Source organism: Pseudorasbora parva, chromosome 17 (genome assembly GCF_024679245.1).
Source record: "Pseudorasbora parva isolate DD20220531a chromosome 17, ASM2467924v1, whole genome shotgun sequence".
Lineage (NCBI taxonomy): Eukaryota > Metazoa > Chordata > Actinopteri > Cypriniformes > Gobionidae > Pseudorasbora > Pseudorasbora parva.
Window position 1 is genome coordinate 12,390,280 of NC_090188.1, and position 15,890 is coordinate 12,406,169.

Below are 15,890 nucleotides of genomic sequence, written 5' to 3' on the forward strand. Positions count from 1 at the left end.
AATGCCTACATTAAAACGTTTAGTAATGAAAATGAACTGTAGCCAACAAATAGAAAACAGAGGAGAGCTGAAACAGATGGGTATCAATATATCTCTTTATTTGGCAATCAGCTTGAAATGATCTAGATTTCAGTGTATAGCATACCCCTAATAAACCCACACCATCCTTCCGATAAACATGTCTCTTATTTACCTTAGTTTTTTACATATTGCAGTTTACAAATTTAGCTTATCTGTTTGACAAAATCGATTTAACAATGGATCTTTTTTATGTGCTTTATAAAAAATCTACACATTATACATTCATGATTAGAAAATAAAAAATCCAAAACAATATTTAAACAGCACAGAACAAAACTCAACATACCCCACCCAGGTGTGAGCGACCACAAATTAAAGTTGAATACTTCAATATTACAGTAAATACTGAGAGATGTTCAATGACAAACAGGATTACTGAAGGGAGGTTGTTTTTACACCAGAGGTCTGGACTCGAGGAGAATAACTATGATACTGTTACAGGGAAGATAGAGAGCAAGAAATGGGAATGCTGATTACGCAAGTGCTGCGAGATCTTCAAGAGAAAACCAACTTCTTAATTCTTTAATAACACATCTACTCTCTCTCTCTCTCTCTCTCTCTCTCTCTCTCTCTCTCTCTCTCTCTCTCTCTCTCTCTCTCTCTCTCTCTCTCTCTCTCTCTCTCTCTCTCTCTCTCTCTCTCTCTCTAGCTTAAAGCTCAACATGTCTAGATTCTCAGCTTTCTCTAATCTCATATTGCCTATGATTAAGTGCACAGGTGCTCACTTTTCTTGCCCACAGTTAATCCAACCATGTCTTTCTCTATTTGTGCGTCTACTTTGGGAATGTAACGTTGTTCGACGGGTCCAAAACAGCAGAGATGTCTGCATCTTCCGATTTCTTGGGATCTCTAAGAGGGTTTTATTCAGAAAGACCGCAAACAACTATAAACAACTATGAAGTAAAGATATGGAACTATACCTTCATTTGACCATTATTTCTAATTGCTTTTAATAATAACACAACAAATTACATAATAGTAATACAAATCAAAAGTTTCAATGTCTTATAAAAGGCATGCTTTCTCTGTTTTAAATATATTGTGAGATGGACGGACATGATTGTGTGCGTTTAAGTAAGTGCCTTTGTTTTGGGCATTGTTTATAATCATGCCTGTGGTGTGTGTGTGTGTGTGTGTGTGTGTGTGTGTGTGTGTGTGTGTGTGTGTGTGTGTGTGTGTGTGTGTGTGTGTGTGTGTGTGTGTGTGTGTGTGTGTGTGTGTGTGTGTGTGTGTGTGTGTGTGTGTGTGTTTGTGAGAGAGAGAGACTGGGGAAGGTACACAGTCGTGGTGTCTTGTGATGTGCAAAGCTTAAATGTCAGAGTCCATTCAGCAGTGAGTAAGGTCCACAGAAATGCTGCTTGTTTTTCTCCTTTTCCCTGAAACCCCAGCGCTAAGGATACATTCTCAACACATCAGTGGGTATCCAAACTAGAAGTCTATTACCTCGAAAGAAAACTCTCTTTAGAAAACTCTAAAATATTGATAGCCTCTAATAACCTGCTGTATTGCTATGAGACACAGTTTCCTAATAAGGTGAGTGTATTCTTTTGGTCCATTCTCACTTCATTATTACTTATTTGCACTGATATGTACCAAAATGCACTGGAAAATCTGCGATCGACAGCTTTTTTAACGTGACGAATGAGAGTTTGTGCACTAGGTGTGCGTGCGTGCGCGCAAGTCAGTGTTCAGCATTAAGAGGTATTGCTACAGTTCAGTTCAGTCTCTTGATCAAAAACCAGCTGTGTATAATGGGAGATGGAGAGAACACTCATGTAATTTAGTCATGGCACATTTGTTGAGAATAAGTGTGATGGTTTCCTATGTCTTCTAAATCTGTATTGTGATGCATGGATACATCAGAGTAGACTAGAGAGGGGGGGAGGGGCTTTGGTGTACTATTCTGATCATGAGAGAAGCAGTGACTGACCGAGGTCAATAGTCAAACAGTCAGACAGTGGTCTGTCTTTCTACTCCGTCTTGAACAGGCATCTCATCTTCCCCCTCTCTTGTTCTGTCTTTAAATATCCTTCTTTCTAATCTCTTGTTCTATTACTCTATTACTCGTTCAGTGCTTCACCAGAATGCCTGCTGTTAAACACTAGAATCAGTTTGTTTTTCCTCCCAGAGTTTTGCATTTCAGAAATACAATTCCCAGAGTCCTTTGCTCAGAGGCTCAGTGTGCATGCGTTCACATGCGCTGTGCATCCATAATGTCCAGGTACTTAGCCTCAATGATCCTGGGCAGTAGACAGTTCCTGAGGCAGAGACACAATTCAAAGTATGTTAATATCATATATGTATTCAAAGTATGGGAGGCGGGCGCTTACAGGGGCGATAAAGACTGCATCCTTTGGCGTCAGTCGAGTGAGGTTTACTCGCACGGCTCAGAGAACGCCACAGAGCTCATAATTAAACGAGAATCAACATTGGCTTGGTTTTTCGAAGATGGCGAGAACTGAGGGATTTTAAATCCCTCACACCACTGATCACGCCGAACATGTAAACTCAGTCTGCTTTTACAGCCTCATGATGCACATAATTGTGCTCTTATAAACTATTCTAACTCAAACGTTCTAGGATAATGTTTTTGTTGGAAGCTTAGAAATTATGAGGTTGAAGTTGAGCGACCGTGGTGTAGTTTGTTTGAAGCCTACCTTTAGCTTTTTACTTCTGACGGCTGCATTTAGGCTTCAAATTTAAAAAATTATCTTGATTAATTATCTTGATAGACAAAACGTGCAAGTATCATAAACTTTTGTTGACCACAGAGTTTGTTTTTTTGCGATTAATCCAAAAGCCTATGGGAAAATCCTATTGGGTTTTTGTCGAGGGAACCAGTGTGATGCCAACTGCCGGTTGGCCTAAATTGACATTATACCTGCATTACTCTCGATAAGTCTCTATAAATATCAGGCAATTTCACCTTGTTATGGCAAAAAAAAATGGTAGTTTGTGTTTTAAAATGTCATTTTTTGCAACTCCCCAAAAACATAATAATTCATGATATTTGTAAAGAATAAAATACTTTTGACCTTGAAAAATATATGTTTTTTTTAAAACCATATGAAACAAACGTGAGTACATTAATAAGAACTATTAAAGATTTTTCCTTTCCTTTCATTCATCACTCTGTCGTATGACCTTTAGCAAACAGCGATTTATTACACATGCACGTGCCTGGCAATACACACACAACACAGGCAGACAGGAGATTATGACTTGGGAGCTGGAGGCATTTCAGAACTCACCTGATGGGTATGAGGATAAACATTAGCAGAGGAAAGATCATCTTCATATACGGGAGAGGGTACATCCCAAACGCACAGAGGAAAAGCAGCTGCACCATCTGAAGGAAAGTGAAGTAATGGATCTTTCTCTGCGGCACCTTGCGGATGTAGTGAGTTGGAGGGTAGGATGTCTAAGAAAGAGTGAAAGAGCAGTTGAGAAGATGTAGAGAGATAAGAGGAAGAAAGGATTGGGTATGGCCATCATAATGCAGACAAATGAAACTCATTATAACCTTAAGCATCTTGGCTGATGGGACTTAGATCCATTCATGTATGGAGATTTAACTTACATGTGTCTCTACAATACGAATATAAATCACATCTAAATCAGGGCTATATGCATAGATTATGGAGATCATGTCAGTGATGATACTAATGCCCAGCAGTTTAATTTCATCCCATATGACAATTAGTATTTCAGTTTTCGTAGATGCTACGCCTTGTGTCTCATCTATGATAATTTACTCATGTGTGGATTAAGGGACTTCCAAACTACAATGCTGAAATGTAGTTCTTTTATACATATGTGGCCTGAAAGACCATTTATTCGGTTATTCCTGTTATGCAGTAACATTTTGGCTTCATCATTTTTAGGGGAAAAAATAGTTTTTCATGTTTTTAGCCATTAACCAAAATAGTGACACGTTTAACTATTAGGAATGCATACTGGTCAACCTCATGGACTCAAAAAAATAATAATGGGTAGATTGTTCAGACACTAGCCGTGAAGGTATTCCACCCTGTTAGGGACATATACATAGTTATCACAAAATGTTAAACAATAATTAGCTTTTCTTAGATAGTATATGTCCCTTATGCCATCATAGTATTTTGTATTCTTGAAACAATAGCAAAATAATTATTGATAAATAGAATGTCTTGATTATTAAGAACAGGTACTTTTGTGTATCCATTTTTGCCAACATGATGGTAAATAATACAGAAAATTTTATCCGAAAAAATACTGTATATGCTGTTAATGCTCCTCATCTCCCAAAATAAGACATAAGTATGCAAAACATGTAATGTTACTGTAAAATTATTATTTAAAAATGACTTGCCTAACAGGGTGGAATGGAATATAACAGGATAGAACACCAACGTCAATGTCTAACACTGGATGAGCTATCTGTCCTTGTCCTGCATGGTTTGCCATCAGTAATGTGAGGAACTGCACCTATATAATATTGTTGTAGAATTTGAAATACTTCAAATATAATTTATTCTATTAGTTTTCCATCCTGTTACATGTTAGCCATAGCAATTTAAGTGATCAACATTAAGCTAGCTAACCGTCTACAGATATATATGTCAGAAAATGTTTTTTTTTTTTTTAACTTTTTTTAAAAAATTTAATTGAATTTGTACTTTTTGGACCAGACAAACATTCTCTGTAACATAGTGGAACTTTGTGACAAGCAGGATAACATAAAAAAGGTAGGAGTGAGAGTTAAAGCTTACTTCAGTTTATTCAGTTGAATTCCAGCTGGAAAAATAAATGATGTAATTTCCTGAAAATGGTCTCAATGGAATTGTGATCTTTTTTGGAAGTCGAGAAAGTACATACTAACAGGGTGATAGATGACTTCAGGGACACGGTAAATAAAGAATAAATAAATAACAATAGTTTTACAAGTATTTATATGTATGATTAGAAGCAGTTTAGCCTAGTCTATTACATAATTTTAAAATATTTTGGATCTTTTATTTTGAATTGTTTTATAGTTTTGTGTGATAAAAATCACACCAACTTGTTGATTTTAAAACATTTTGCCCATCCTTAGAATTTACAAGATTTTTAGAACCATCTCCTGATCCATCTCAAATGCATCAAGTATGGTATTTACGATTGGCTCAGTAAAAATCAACAAAGCGACCAAGTATTAATAGCCACAAAATGTATTGATGCAGACTAAGTCATTTCCAACTATGACAGGTAGAGGGCACTCTGTTGCTTTATTTAATTTGCACAGCGGGTGAACCACTCTCTCTCTCTTCTGTGTTCTTATTTGTACAACACCTATGACTTTTATTTGCCTTTGTTTTCATCAAAGACACACACACACACTCACTTGTTCTTTGAGTAGCAGAGCCATGCGGTCGCACATTTGATTGCCGTCAATGGAGGTGAGAGCGATGTAGAGGAAGAGCCCATAAAGCACAGGCTTAGGAATCCACTGCAGGGGCACCGGCAGCAGAAACAAGCTCACACCTATCAGGATGTTAGCCACGAGCGAGGTCACTCGCGTCTCTTTCACACTCACTATACTACACACACGCACATGTACACACACACACAAACAGGCGTCATTTAATACCAAGCACACTGTGCCAGTAACTGCTATAATGACGTTTGTGTTTCACAGATTGATTGCGATTGTAATTGTTTGTGAGCGTGTGGCTCGTGGATGTGGTGTGTGCTCACGTTTCGTAAAGGTGTCCTCCTTCCACCCTTTCTTCCACGATGGCCAGTTGTCTGACGTGCAGAGTAGAGTGTGGGAACGCAGCATGCATCCACGGCAAGCCCAGCACAGACATCAAAATATTAATCAAGCCAGACAGAGTCAAGTCCCAGTGATACGCCGTGCCCTTCAGTAACCTGTGGCACACACACAGTCACGGCTCACAGTGTTGCCCTACTCTAAGATCAGTGTCCTAATCAGGAGCAAAGCGACAAGTTTCTAGCGACCAGTCATATGCTGAAAGCCTATAATAACATGTTTATAACATCATAACACCAGTTAGGTGCATGGTGGATGTCATGCAATAACATAACTTACCAAATAAAAGTTTGGGTTTTTTGAAAGAAATTAATACTTCTAATCAGCAAGAATGCATTAACTTGATCAAAAGTGTAAAGACTTTACAAAGATTTATAATGTTACAAATCATGTTTATATAAATGCCATTTTCTATTCATCAATAAATCTATAACAAAATGTGTCAAAATTTCCACATAAATATTTTGCGGCACAACAGCTGAAATTCTGCTTTGCAACCACAGGAATAAAGTACATTTTAAAATAAAGGTATTAAGCCAAGGCACTCAAGTTTATGAAAAGTATAAAAAGCCTTTATTTCATTGTGGCTTAAGTATTAAATACATTTTGAAATACATTAAAATAGAAAACGGTCATTTAAATTGTAAACAAAAAATGCATAATTTTAATGTTTATTGTATTTTGATCAAATAAATGCAGCCTTGGAGCATAAGAGACTTATAGACCCCAAACTTGTTAATTGTAGTGTATGCTTTTTCCCCCAAAAGCATTTCCACTGGCTAAGATTATTATTTGTGGGTACTCCGTCAATTGCATTATAAAAAATTAGCTTGCAGCATATTTAGTCTCTTAATCTTGAAAATATGTTAATTAATATTTTTAAATGACTTACCACATTATATGATCAAAGAGGTTCAAATGAAAACCTTGCGTTTTAAGTTTTTCTTGGCTAAATGAATGATAATTTGCATAAAGATGAAGTTGGTTGCTGTTGCTCTTTGAAAATAAATGGCTGTAGGATGCTTTGACGCTATAAATCACTGCCAGTGCTTAATACTCCTATACATGAAAGAGGTCGCTTGTCACTTTATCACATTGTGCCTGGTTAGTTTATTGTTTAGGTTCATTTGAATAACTATTGTGATGAAGCCACTTATGAGTGGTGTGATGTTTTCAGAAATAAACTCATTTCAAAAGACATGAACCTGTTTTCGGGTGCATTTGTGAGAGAAACTACGATGTTCTGGTCAATGAAGATGAGGAGAAACAGGAGGAAGCCCAAACCCATTGCGCTCAGAACACTTGCTCCAGACAGCTTATCCAGCGGGGCTATTTGAAACATTGGACCTTCATGGAAGTTAAACACCGGCACTGGAAGAGAGCACATAACATAGTGAACCTCAGCTCACAAACCATAACAGACCATCCAACAAAAACCTTCCAGAAAAAAGACTTTCAAGAATATGGTGATTACATCTACAGTAATTGTTAAATAGTCCACTATGAATTTCATCGTTTGTGCTGTGAAAGCTCCATCAGTGACGTTATTTTACAATAGTGAAAAAGCATTTCTATTTAAAAATAAATGTCTGGAAAAATGGCCACAGAACAAGCTGCAACAAAAAAGGGCACAGCCCAAGTTAACATGGTAGCACTGTATACATTTCAGTTCTGGGAGTGTAATGTGTTGTCTGATGGTTGGTTTAGGCTTAAAACTGGCCACATTGACTTAAAATACTACATTTAACACAAATTATGAAATGGCAACAATATGTTTATAGGACAGTGTGTATAAGAAGTGTACTTTGCTTTATTTAGTTTGTGGGCTTATTTGTCTTTTTTATAACCAATTTATTGTTCAAAACTGCTACCAGTTGATGGCCGTGCCACAAAGCAAAAATGGTTTAAGAATGGTTTGAGGAGCATAACCACGAGTTTGAGGTGTTGACTTGGCCTCCAAATTCCACAGATCTCAATCCAATAAAGCATCTGTGGGATTTTTAAAACAAATCCGATCCATGGAGGTCCCACCTCACAACATACAGGACTTAAAGGATCTGCTGCTAACATATTGGTGTCAGATACCACAGCACAACTTCAGGGGTCTAGTGGAGCCCATGCCTTGATGGGTCAGGGCTGTTTTGGCAGCAAAAGGGGAATATTCATAACGTTATGCCTAAACAGTGTGTGTGTGTGTGTGTGTGTGTGTGTGTGTGTGTGTGTGTGTGTGTGTGTGTGTGTGTGTGTGTGTGTGTGTGTGTGTGTGTGTGTGTGTGTGTATGTATGTATGTATATATATATATATATATATATATATATATATATATATATATATATATAGTTTTGGACTGGTTGGCCATTTCCCTGCAGGTTCTGATTTGATTTTGAATATGAGCCTCTTGACTGCAGCATTGGAACACAGAGTGAACGTTTAAAGAGCCTGAGGTAAGAAGTAAAATCTCACTCCGATAACCAAGTTAAACTCCCACACCAAACTTATGACAGAGGAGTTGGAGGAATAATGTAGTGATAGTCGGAGTGAGTGACTTTGCTGTAATGTGCTGGCAGTAGAGAGGGAGAGTACAGGCAGTGTGTGTGTGTGTGTGTGTGTGTGTGTGTGTGTGTGTGTGTGTGTGTGTGTGTGTGTGTGTGTGTGTGTGTGTGTGTGTGTGTGTGTGTGTGTGTGTGTGTGTGTGTGTGTGTGTGTGTGTGTGTGTGTGTGTGTGTCTGAAGGTCTAAGTGTTGGTAGGGGCGTACGTTTTGGCAAGCCTTCCTGGACACAAACTGAGCCAAAATTTATCGGATTCTCAGTACTGAATCTTCTCTTCTACTTGGCATCTCATTTGAAATTGCTGCTTAAATGTTGCATTTTGACATGTAGAAGATAATCTCCCAATATGATTAAAGAAATTTACATAATAATACAATTTTATCATTATGAATGTTTCGGTTTTTCACAGCTTATATTATACTATAAATGAGCTCACTTATTTGACCTTATATTAAATACTATTATCACAATATTATACTATTATCAAAACAAAAACACAAATTTTGACTATTAGTGAAATAATGAAATGGTAATAATATTATTTATTTATAATAATAATAAAAATAATAATAGCTAAAACATAAATATGTGCTAATTACACATTACATGCATTTATGTTTGTCACTTGCGATAATATGTGAAATTCTGATTTCTTATGACTTTATAATTCTTTATTACTTGTACAAATTGTTATATGTTGATGTTATATGTTTTTATGTCTGTAACCTTGTTAAATGTGCTGCTTGTCTTGGCCAGGACGCTCTTGGAAAAGAGATTTTTAATCTCAATGAGTTTATTTCTGGTTAAATAAAGGTAATAATAATAATAATAATAATAATAATAATAATAATAATAATACATAAATAATGAAATAAAAAATAAGAAATAATATAATGAATCTAAAAAATAATATAAAATAAATAATATAAGTAAGGTTTCATGTCAAATAAAAAAATAATAAAAGCAAAAAACAATAATAATAAATATTTTTAAAATAATATAAAAATATGATAAATAATATAAGGAATAATGTTTCATGTCAATTTAAAATAATTATAATTATAATAACATAATAAATATTAGAGAAAATTATAAAAAATAAATGTGCTTCAAAGCAAATAATAATAATAATAATAGTAATAATAATAATAATAATAATAATAATAATAATAATCATAAATATAAATATAATAATAATGGCAAAAACAAACCCATTTTGCTTGCTAATACCAGAAAAAAAGATCAGTTTGGTATTCTGGAGATATTAAACAGTGTAGAGCAAAAACTAGATTTCTTTTTATTTGAAAACTGTGTTGAAGAAATGTGTACTTTAGTGTCAATGTGTGTGCGACATGAACAAATATAGTCCCAAATGACTCACAAGCAATGTCGTTGAAGACGTATGATCCCACATAAGAGAAGACAAGCACTGAGATAGGCAGAGCACAGTCGGACAGAATCTCTCTCATCTTCACATGCAGAAACGGACTGCCAGGAAAAAATGGAAAGATGGGGGTGTCAAAACACTTTTCTATCACTCTTTAAAATGCTCATCAGTGTGTGTGAGAGAGAGAGACAAGAAGAGAGCCTTACCTCCTCCTGAACTGGTACAGTGTGTATCCCACCCACAGTGTGCCCAGCATGAGGAGGAGACAGAGTAGTGGCCGTGCCCGTGTGCACAGAATAAATGATTCTGGTAGGGACACGGACCCTGCCTCTGTCAGGTTCAATTCTCCTAAATGTACACTTCCACTGATGCGATTCAGCTCTGCCGCACTCCCATTGGCCAAAGTGGGAGCATGATAGTACTCATGAAAGACTGTAAAGAAGATACCAAGATAAGGTATTACTACTTATATACTGTAAGAATAGGTTCAAAATGAACGTACAATATACAACATATATGTAGGTTTAAAATGAAAGTTCACTATGTGCATTCATCATCTTTTAAGTTTGGTGTATATTATTGTGTAAACATTTTGAATGGCTTCCAAAACTTAACATTTCTCCTGAGCCACATCTTTATTGAATAATTGGTTTAAACAATCACGATTATTGATGAAATTCTTGTGGACTCTTGTTTACTGCCAATAACACCAACCAATGCTCTCTGCTGATAACACATGTGCATTGTTACGGTTCATGCACATTTTTGGGATGTCTTTCTTGAACGTCCTGTTTCACATCACAGCAAAACATTTCAAAGGAAGTGGGGTCAGGGCTCTAATTTGGCCATTGTGAAGTGCTGAATTTCTTTTGTTTGAAGCGTTCTGTTGTTGATTGACTCCTGTGTTTTGGATCATTGTCATGTTGCATGACCCAACTTTTTTTGAGTTTCAGATCACAAACAGATGCTCTGACATTCTGCTCCTGATATAACTTGGAATTTGTTGGTCCCTCAGTGTCTCCAAGTCGTCCGGACCCTGAGGCAGCAAAACAGCCCAACATCATTATACTCGGCCCACAATCCTTCACAGTTGCATTGAGGTTCTGGCAATGGAATTGGGAGTTTTGTGTTCTTTGCATTTAGTTCAGGTATTTTTTTTTAAATCATGCCGAAAATGAATAGTGTCTAAGCAGTTTTGTTTTCCGATGATTCAGAACATGTCATGTCTGATCTTGCTTCAACTATTCATGTGCAAATGACACTTCTATCAAAATGCTACACTGGTCTTGTGTCAAACTTAATACAGTTGACAAGCCCAAAAAAATGTGACCTTGGACCACAAAACCAGTCATAAGAGTCGCACAGGTATATTTGTGGCAATAGCCAACAATACATTGTATGGGTCAAAATTACATATCATATTAGGATATATGAAGATCATGTTCCATGAAGATATTTTGTACATTTCCTACCGTAAATATATTTAAAAATATATATATTAGTAGTAGGAATATGCATTGCTAAGGACTTCATCTGGACAACTTTAAAGGCGATTTAAGGAATATTTTTTGCACCCTCAGATTCTAGATTTTCATAGTTGTATCTCAGCCAAATATTGTCCTATCCTAACAAACCATACATCAATGGAAAGCTTATTCACCTTATATAGCTTTCAGTTGATGTATAAATCTCAATTCCAAAAAATTTACACTTATGACTGGTTTTGTGGTCCAGGGTCACATATGTGAATAGATTTTATACATATTAATAATGCATGAATATTTTTTATTGTGTAGTTTAGTCTTGTTTAATTTAATTGTTTGTTTGATTATTTTCCTAGGTTTCCTATCCTAAGATCCTTGTTAAAAAAAGTTATTAATCGTCTTTATTAGTTTATTTGCGGCCCTATTGCAAATGTGGTATTTTAAAAGCAATTAAAGATTATATTTCCTCTATTATGCTTTTTTCTCCTACAAATGGTTTACATGCATTCAAGGTCAAAAACACTTTATTTCATAATATACATTCTACATCACCTAATTTCTTAGATTCTGAAAATGGTTTGTTCGCACATCCACTTTCTCTAAACCCCTCCCTTTACATTCACAAACAGCTATATTACACACTGCATGAAAGGTAATATTCGAAAAAAAACAATAGAGGGACTTTAATTCAAATGTAATAATATTATGATACTTTAATTTTGTGGTGCATTACTTATTGAATTGTTTAGCAATTAGTCATTTGTATATATTTTTAAAGTAACCATATCTGGTTCAGTGTCACTTCTTTAAAGGTCTTATTGAAATGTATTTCAGCATTTCTTTAGGTTATGCTTTTTTTTACAGGCAATTTTTCCATTTCTTGAAGCTGTTTCAGCACACATCAGACTGGCTTTATTTACTAGGAGGCGCAGAAATGGTTCTGAACTGATGGTGCTGATCTGCCTGACTGTAGGCATAAATCTTCCAAATCCCCTGCAAACATTGACTTATATGAGTTTTTTTTCTGAGGTTTTCTGAAGTCCCTTTTGATCAGGCTAGATTTCACTAGAGCACAATTGTTTGGTAAGAAATAAGTAACATGCTGCTTTCCATTGAGCATAGCAGGTCAAACCCACAGCTGAGTCCAATTACCTTCTTTTCAAGAAGTCATTATAGTAGAGGTTATCTTGATTGTTAAACAGATTTGTTCAATAAAGACATGGCACTGCAAAATGGTTTGTCTGTGTGTGTTTAAAGCCGGTCATACTTGTCACATGGGGAAAGTTATCACCAAAAGATTATGTTTCAATCGCAATTAGGTTTTAAACACTTTAAATTATGATAATATATGTGAGCTATATATCCACCAAAGGGTCGACAATACAATGAAAGTAGATTTGAACTAAAACATTGATATGCATTTTCGGAAAAAGGCTACTGTGTTACAGTTACAGTGAAGTATAATTTCACAAAATGTATCTATTTCAAATCAATTATGTTCTTTTGAACTTTATGTTCATTAAATACTGGAAAGAAAGTTTCCACAAAAATATTAAGGGGGAGCAAATAATCTTCTTTCAGTTGCATAAAAAAATCTTACTGACCCTAAATGTTTAAACAGTAGTGTATATACTGTACATAGCATTATATAGTGTATTGCACAATTGGCCCCAGTTTATATTAGGTGGCCTTAACTACAATGTACTTACATCAAAAAATTATTTCAATGTACTTATTGTGTTCATATTGTACACTTTTGCTGATATCGAGGTGGGATATGGGTATTGTTAGGGACAGGTGTGGTGGTATGAGTAAGTTTGAGGGTAGGGTTAGGGAAGGGTACCATCTAAAAACATGTATGTACCCAATAAGTCCATTTTATCAAACTATTAATTAAAATGTTAGTACATAATAGTTTAGGGCAACCTAATATAAAGTGGGTCCACATAATGTAGGTATGCCAGAATACAGATATGTTGTGGACTATAGCATTTTTTTGTTGGGTATTATTTATTTTTATTTTCTTTATGTAATGGAATGGAAGTAGCAGCATATATTTTCTTCTGTGGACTTAGTTCTATCAATCAGTTGTTAATTGAATGTAGGCAGATCTGACTGAGAGCTTGCAGTCGATTATAAGCGGACTAAATGATTGGAGAAGTCCGGCATTCTGAGCAATCTGTCAACAAGTTATAACATTTTAATATCAATTAACTTTGAAACTAATGAAACAGATTCTGTTGTGTGACAGCATGTCCCCATTATCACTAAATAGTGGCATATGTTAAATGAACTGCATCGTTTTTCCAGGGCAGCAACAGTTTAAAATGTTAAATGTCTTTATTTTACAGTGTGACAACTATCCCTGGCTTCCCTATTTTCTAATGAAGATCAGACTGCGATCTAAGAATCATTCACACAGAAAGGTTTGGCTGTGTATATGTATATGTGTGTGTGTGTGTATGTATAGCACTCACTCTTGACAGTGCCCTTAACTGCGTCTGCTACAAAAGCAATGGAAATGAACAAAGCTATCACCTCCTCTATCGACCTGTGGGTCAAAAATATTAACAAAAACATTTCAGTCTTCAAGCAGTGGCATCTGCATGAGTATGTATATTTGTAGGTGTGTCTGACCTTTTGAAAAGCTTAACAAGCAGGCTGAGGTTGAAGATTCCTCCCATGATGAGGAAGAGGCTGTTCCACAGGCCGATACATGCATAAAATGCAGCAAAGTCCAACTCATAATCATCACAGACTCCCCTAATCACTGCAGGCAGAGACAAACACACAGACGCAACACTGTAGACAAGTGTAATAGATCTAACTTCACATTTCATATAATTTTAAAGTAATATACTTTTAAATGTACTGTTTTTGAAAGAACAAATGAAGACATCCAATGCAAAAGCATCTAAAAGCCGCCTCGGTCAAAAATTAGATAACAATACTGAGTGAATGCTCTCTACACATAGTATACGTTCATCAAATACTTTCACTTCAAACCAAGTGACTTCCAGCCTCAGCCTATTCAGAACTACCAGTATTAGGTAGAAACCTTTCCATTGGAGCCTGTCAAAAATGCTAATTTTAAAGAAAAACATCAGACGGACATAGAAGCTTTTGCATTTGAAGTCTTCAAATAATCAAATTTTTACAGTGAAAAGCCATAAACCGTCGATCTCAGAATTCCCTATGTGATATTTCACATTTAAAGGCCCAGTAAAATCAAAAATGAAGTATTTTAGCTTTTAGTATGACTGTGTTAGCCCTAAAGTTATGAATAAGCTGGTATGTTCAAAAACTATGACAAAATTTGCATTTAGGAGATATAAGCAATCAAAATTTACAGTCTCTCAGTCAGTCACTACGACGTACGTCGTACCGACGAAATGGGATCACTTCTGGGAGCCCCTATCAGCTTCTAGCTATAGAAAACGGACCAATTAACATTGGCGGGTTGCATATCGCACCCCTCCCCGCTACGCGGGTATAAAGCGGAAGCGATCGCCACGCACTGTTGTCATTCACTTCGGAGCCGAACAGCGTTGATGAAGCATCTGACTGCCTTCTATTAAGACCGCGATCTCACTGCTGCTGAGAGAGCTGCTGTTTTCACAGCAAACTGAGATACTGAGCAAACTGTACTACACACACACACACACACACACACAAACACACACACACACACACACACACACACACACACACAAACACACACACACACACACACACACACACACACACACACACACACACACACACACACACACACACACACACACACACCACACACAGTTGGTTCGGTAGAAGTGTTCCTTTTCTGGTGAGAGCAGAAACAGGCTGCACACAAAACCTGTTATTCTGCCTTGGTCGATCCCTGGGTGCTTCAGCACTAAAAGAGCAAATTTTCATCACAAAAAGAGCTACACGGATGACGTGCCGTCCTTTTCAGGATGTCTTTCCACCCGTGCGTTTCTGGATGCGGTCGTTCCCTGTCGCCCACTGACGGTTACAAGCGCTGTATCACGTGCCTGAGCTTAGAGCGCGCTGAGGCGGTGTTTGTGGATAGCTCATGTTCTCACTGCGGGAACATGACTATTTCAGCGCTTAGGTCGAGACTCGCCTACCTTCGGGAGGGTGGAGTCCCCCTACCCATAGCTCGATTTAGGTCTATTCCTGCCCAGCAGAATAGACCTAATTTGACGGATGGCCGTGGTGACCTGAGGATCACGGTTAGGGCAAACCCATCGAGTGAGCCTCCGTGGGACCCTAATCCCTCACAAGCGCCGCAACCGGTGGTGCTTCCGGAGGATCCCGTTGGCCCCTCTCATGCGCGGCCGACGGTGTCCTTTGGGGCACCCGCGGACGAGCAGATGTTGATCGCTGCATCAGAGGGGGAGTTTTAGTCCTCTGGGGATGAAGATTCGGCTGTACTGCCTCCCTCTGGGAGAGTGGCAACGGTCGAGTCGGACCCGGAGTTGACCGCTATGCTTTCCCGGGCTCGGGCTTGAGTGGAACCCTCCACCACGTCCCGAACCTTCTAGGTTGGACGATTGGTTTCTCGGGGCGGGCCGCGCTGGTTCTCAGCGTCCC

At 37.2% G+C, this 15,890-nt stretch overlaps 1 protein-coding gene across 6 annotated transcripts in view; it reads right to left on the reverse strand.

Annotated features, from left to right (window-relative positions):
• Positions 1-1,243: 1,243 nt before the first annotated feature.
• Positions 1,244-15,890, reverse strand: part of slc4a11 (solute carrier family 4 member 11) — an 81,561-nt gene continuing 66,914 nt past the window's right edge. For all 6 annotated transcript variants that reach the window (XM_067422254.1, XM_067422257.1, XM_067422255.1 and 3 more), the window contains 9 exons: positions 13,932-14,064; positions 13,772-13,845; positions 10,017-10,242; positions 9,805-9,911; positions 7,078-7,243; positions 5,797-5,970; positions 5,444-5,639; positions 3,333-3,502; positions 1,244-2,339 (listed from right to left, as the gene is read on the reverse strand). In XM_067422254.1, coding sequence (XP_067278355.1) covers positions 2,273-2,339; positions 3,333-3,502; positions 5,444-5,639; positions 5,797-5,970; positions 7,078-7,243; positions 9,805-9,911; positions 10,017-10,242; positions 13,772-13,845; positions 13,932-14,064 — 1,313 coding nt within the window. In that variant the 3' untranslated portion in view covers positions 1,244-2,272. The remainder of the gene's footprint in view (positions 2,340-3,332; positions 3,503-5,443; positions 5,640-5,796; positions 5,971-7,077; positions 7,244-9,804; positions 9,912-10,016; positions 10,243-13,771; positions 13,846-13,931; positions 14,065-15,890) is intronic.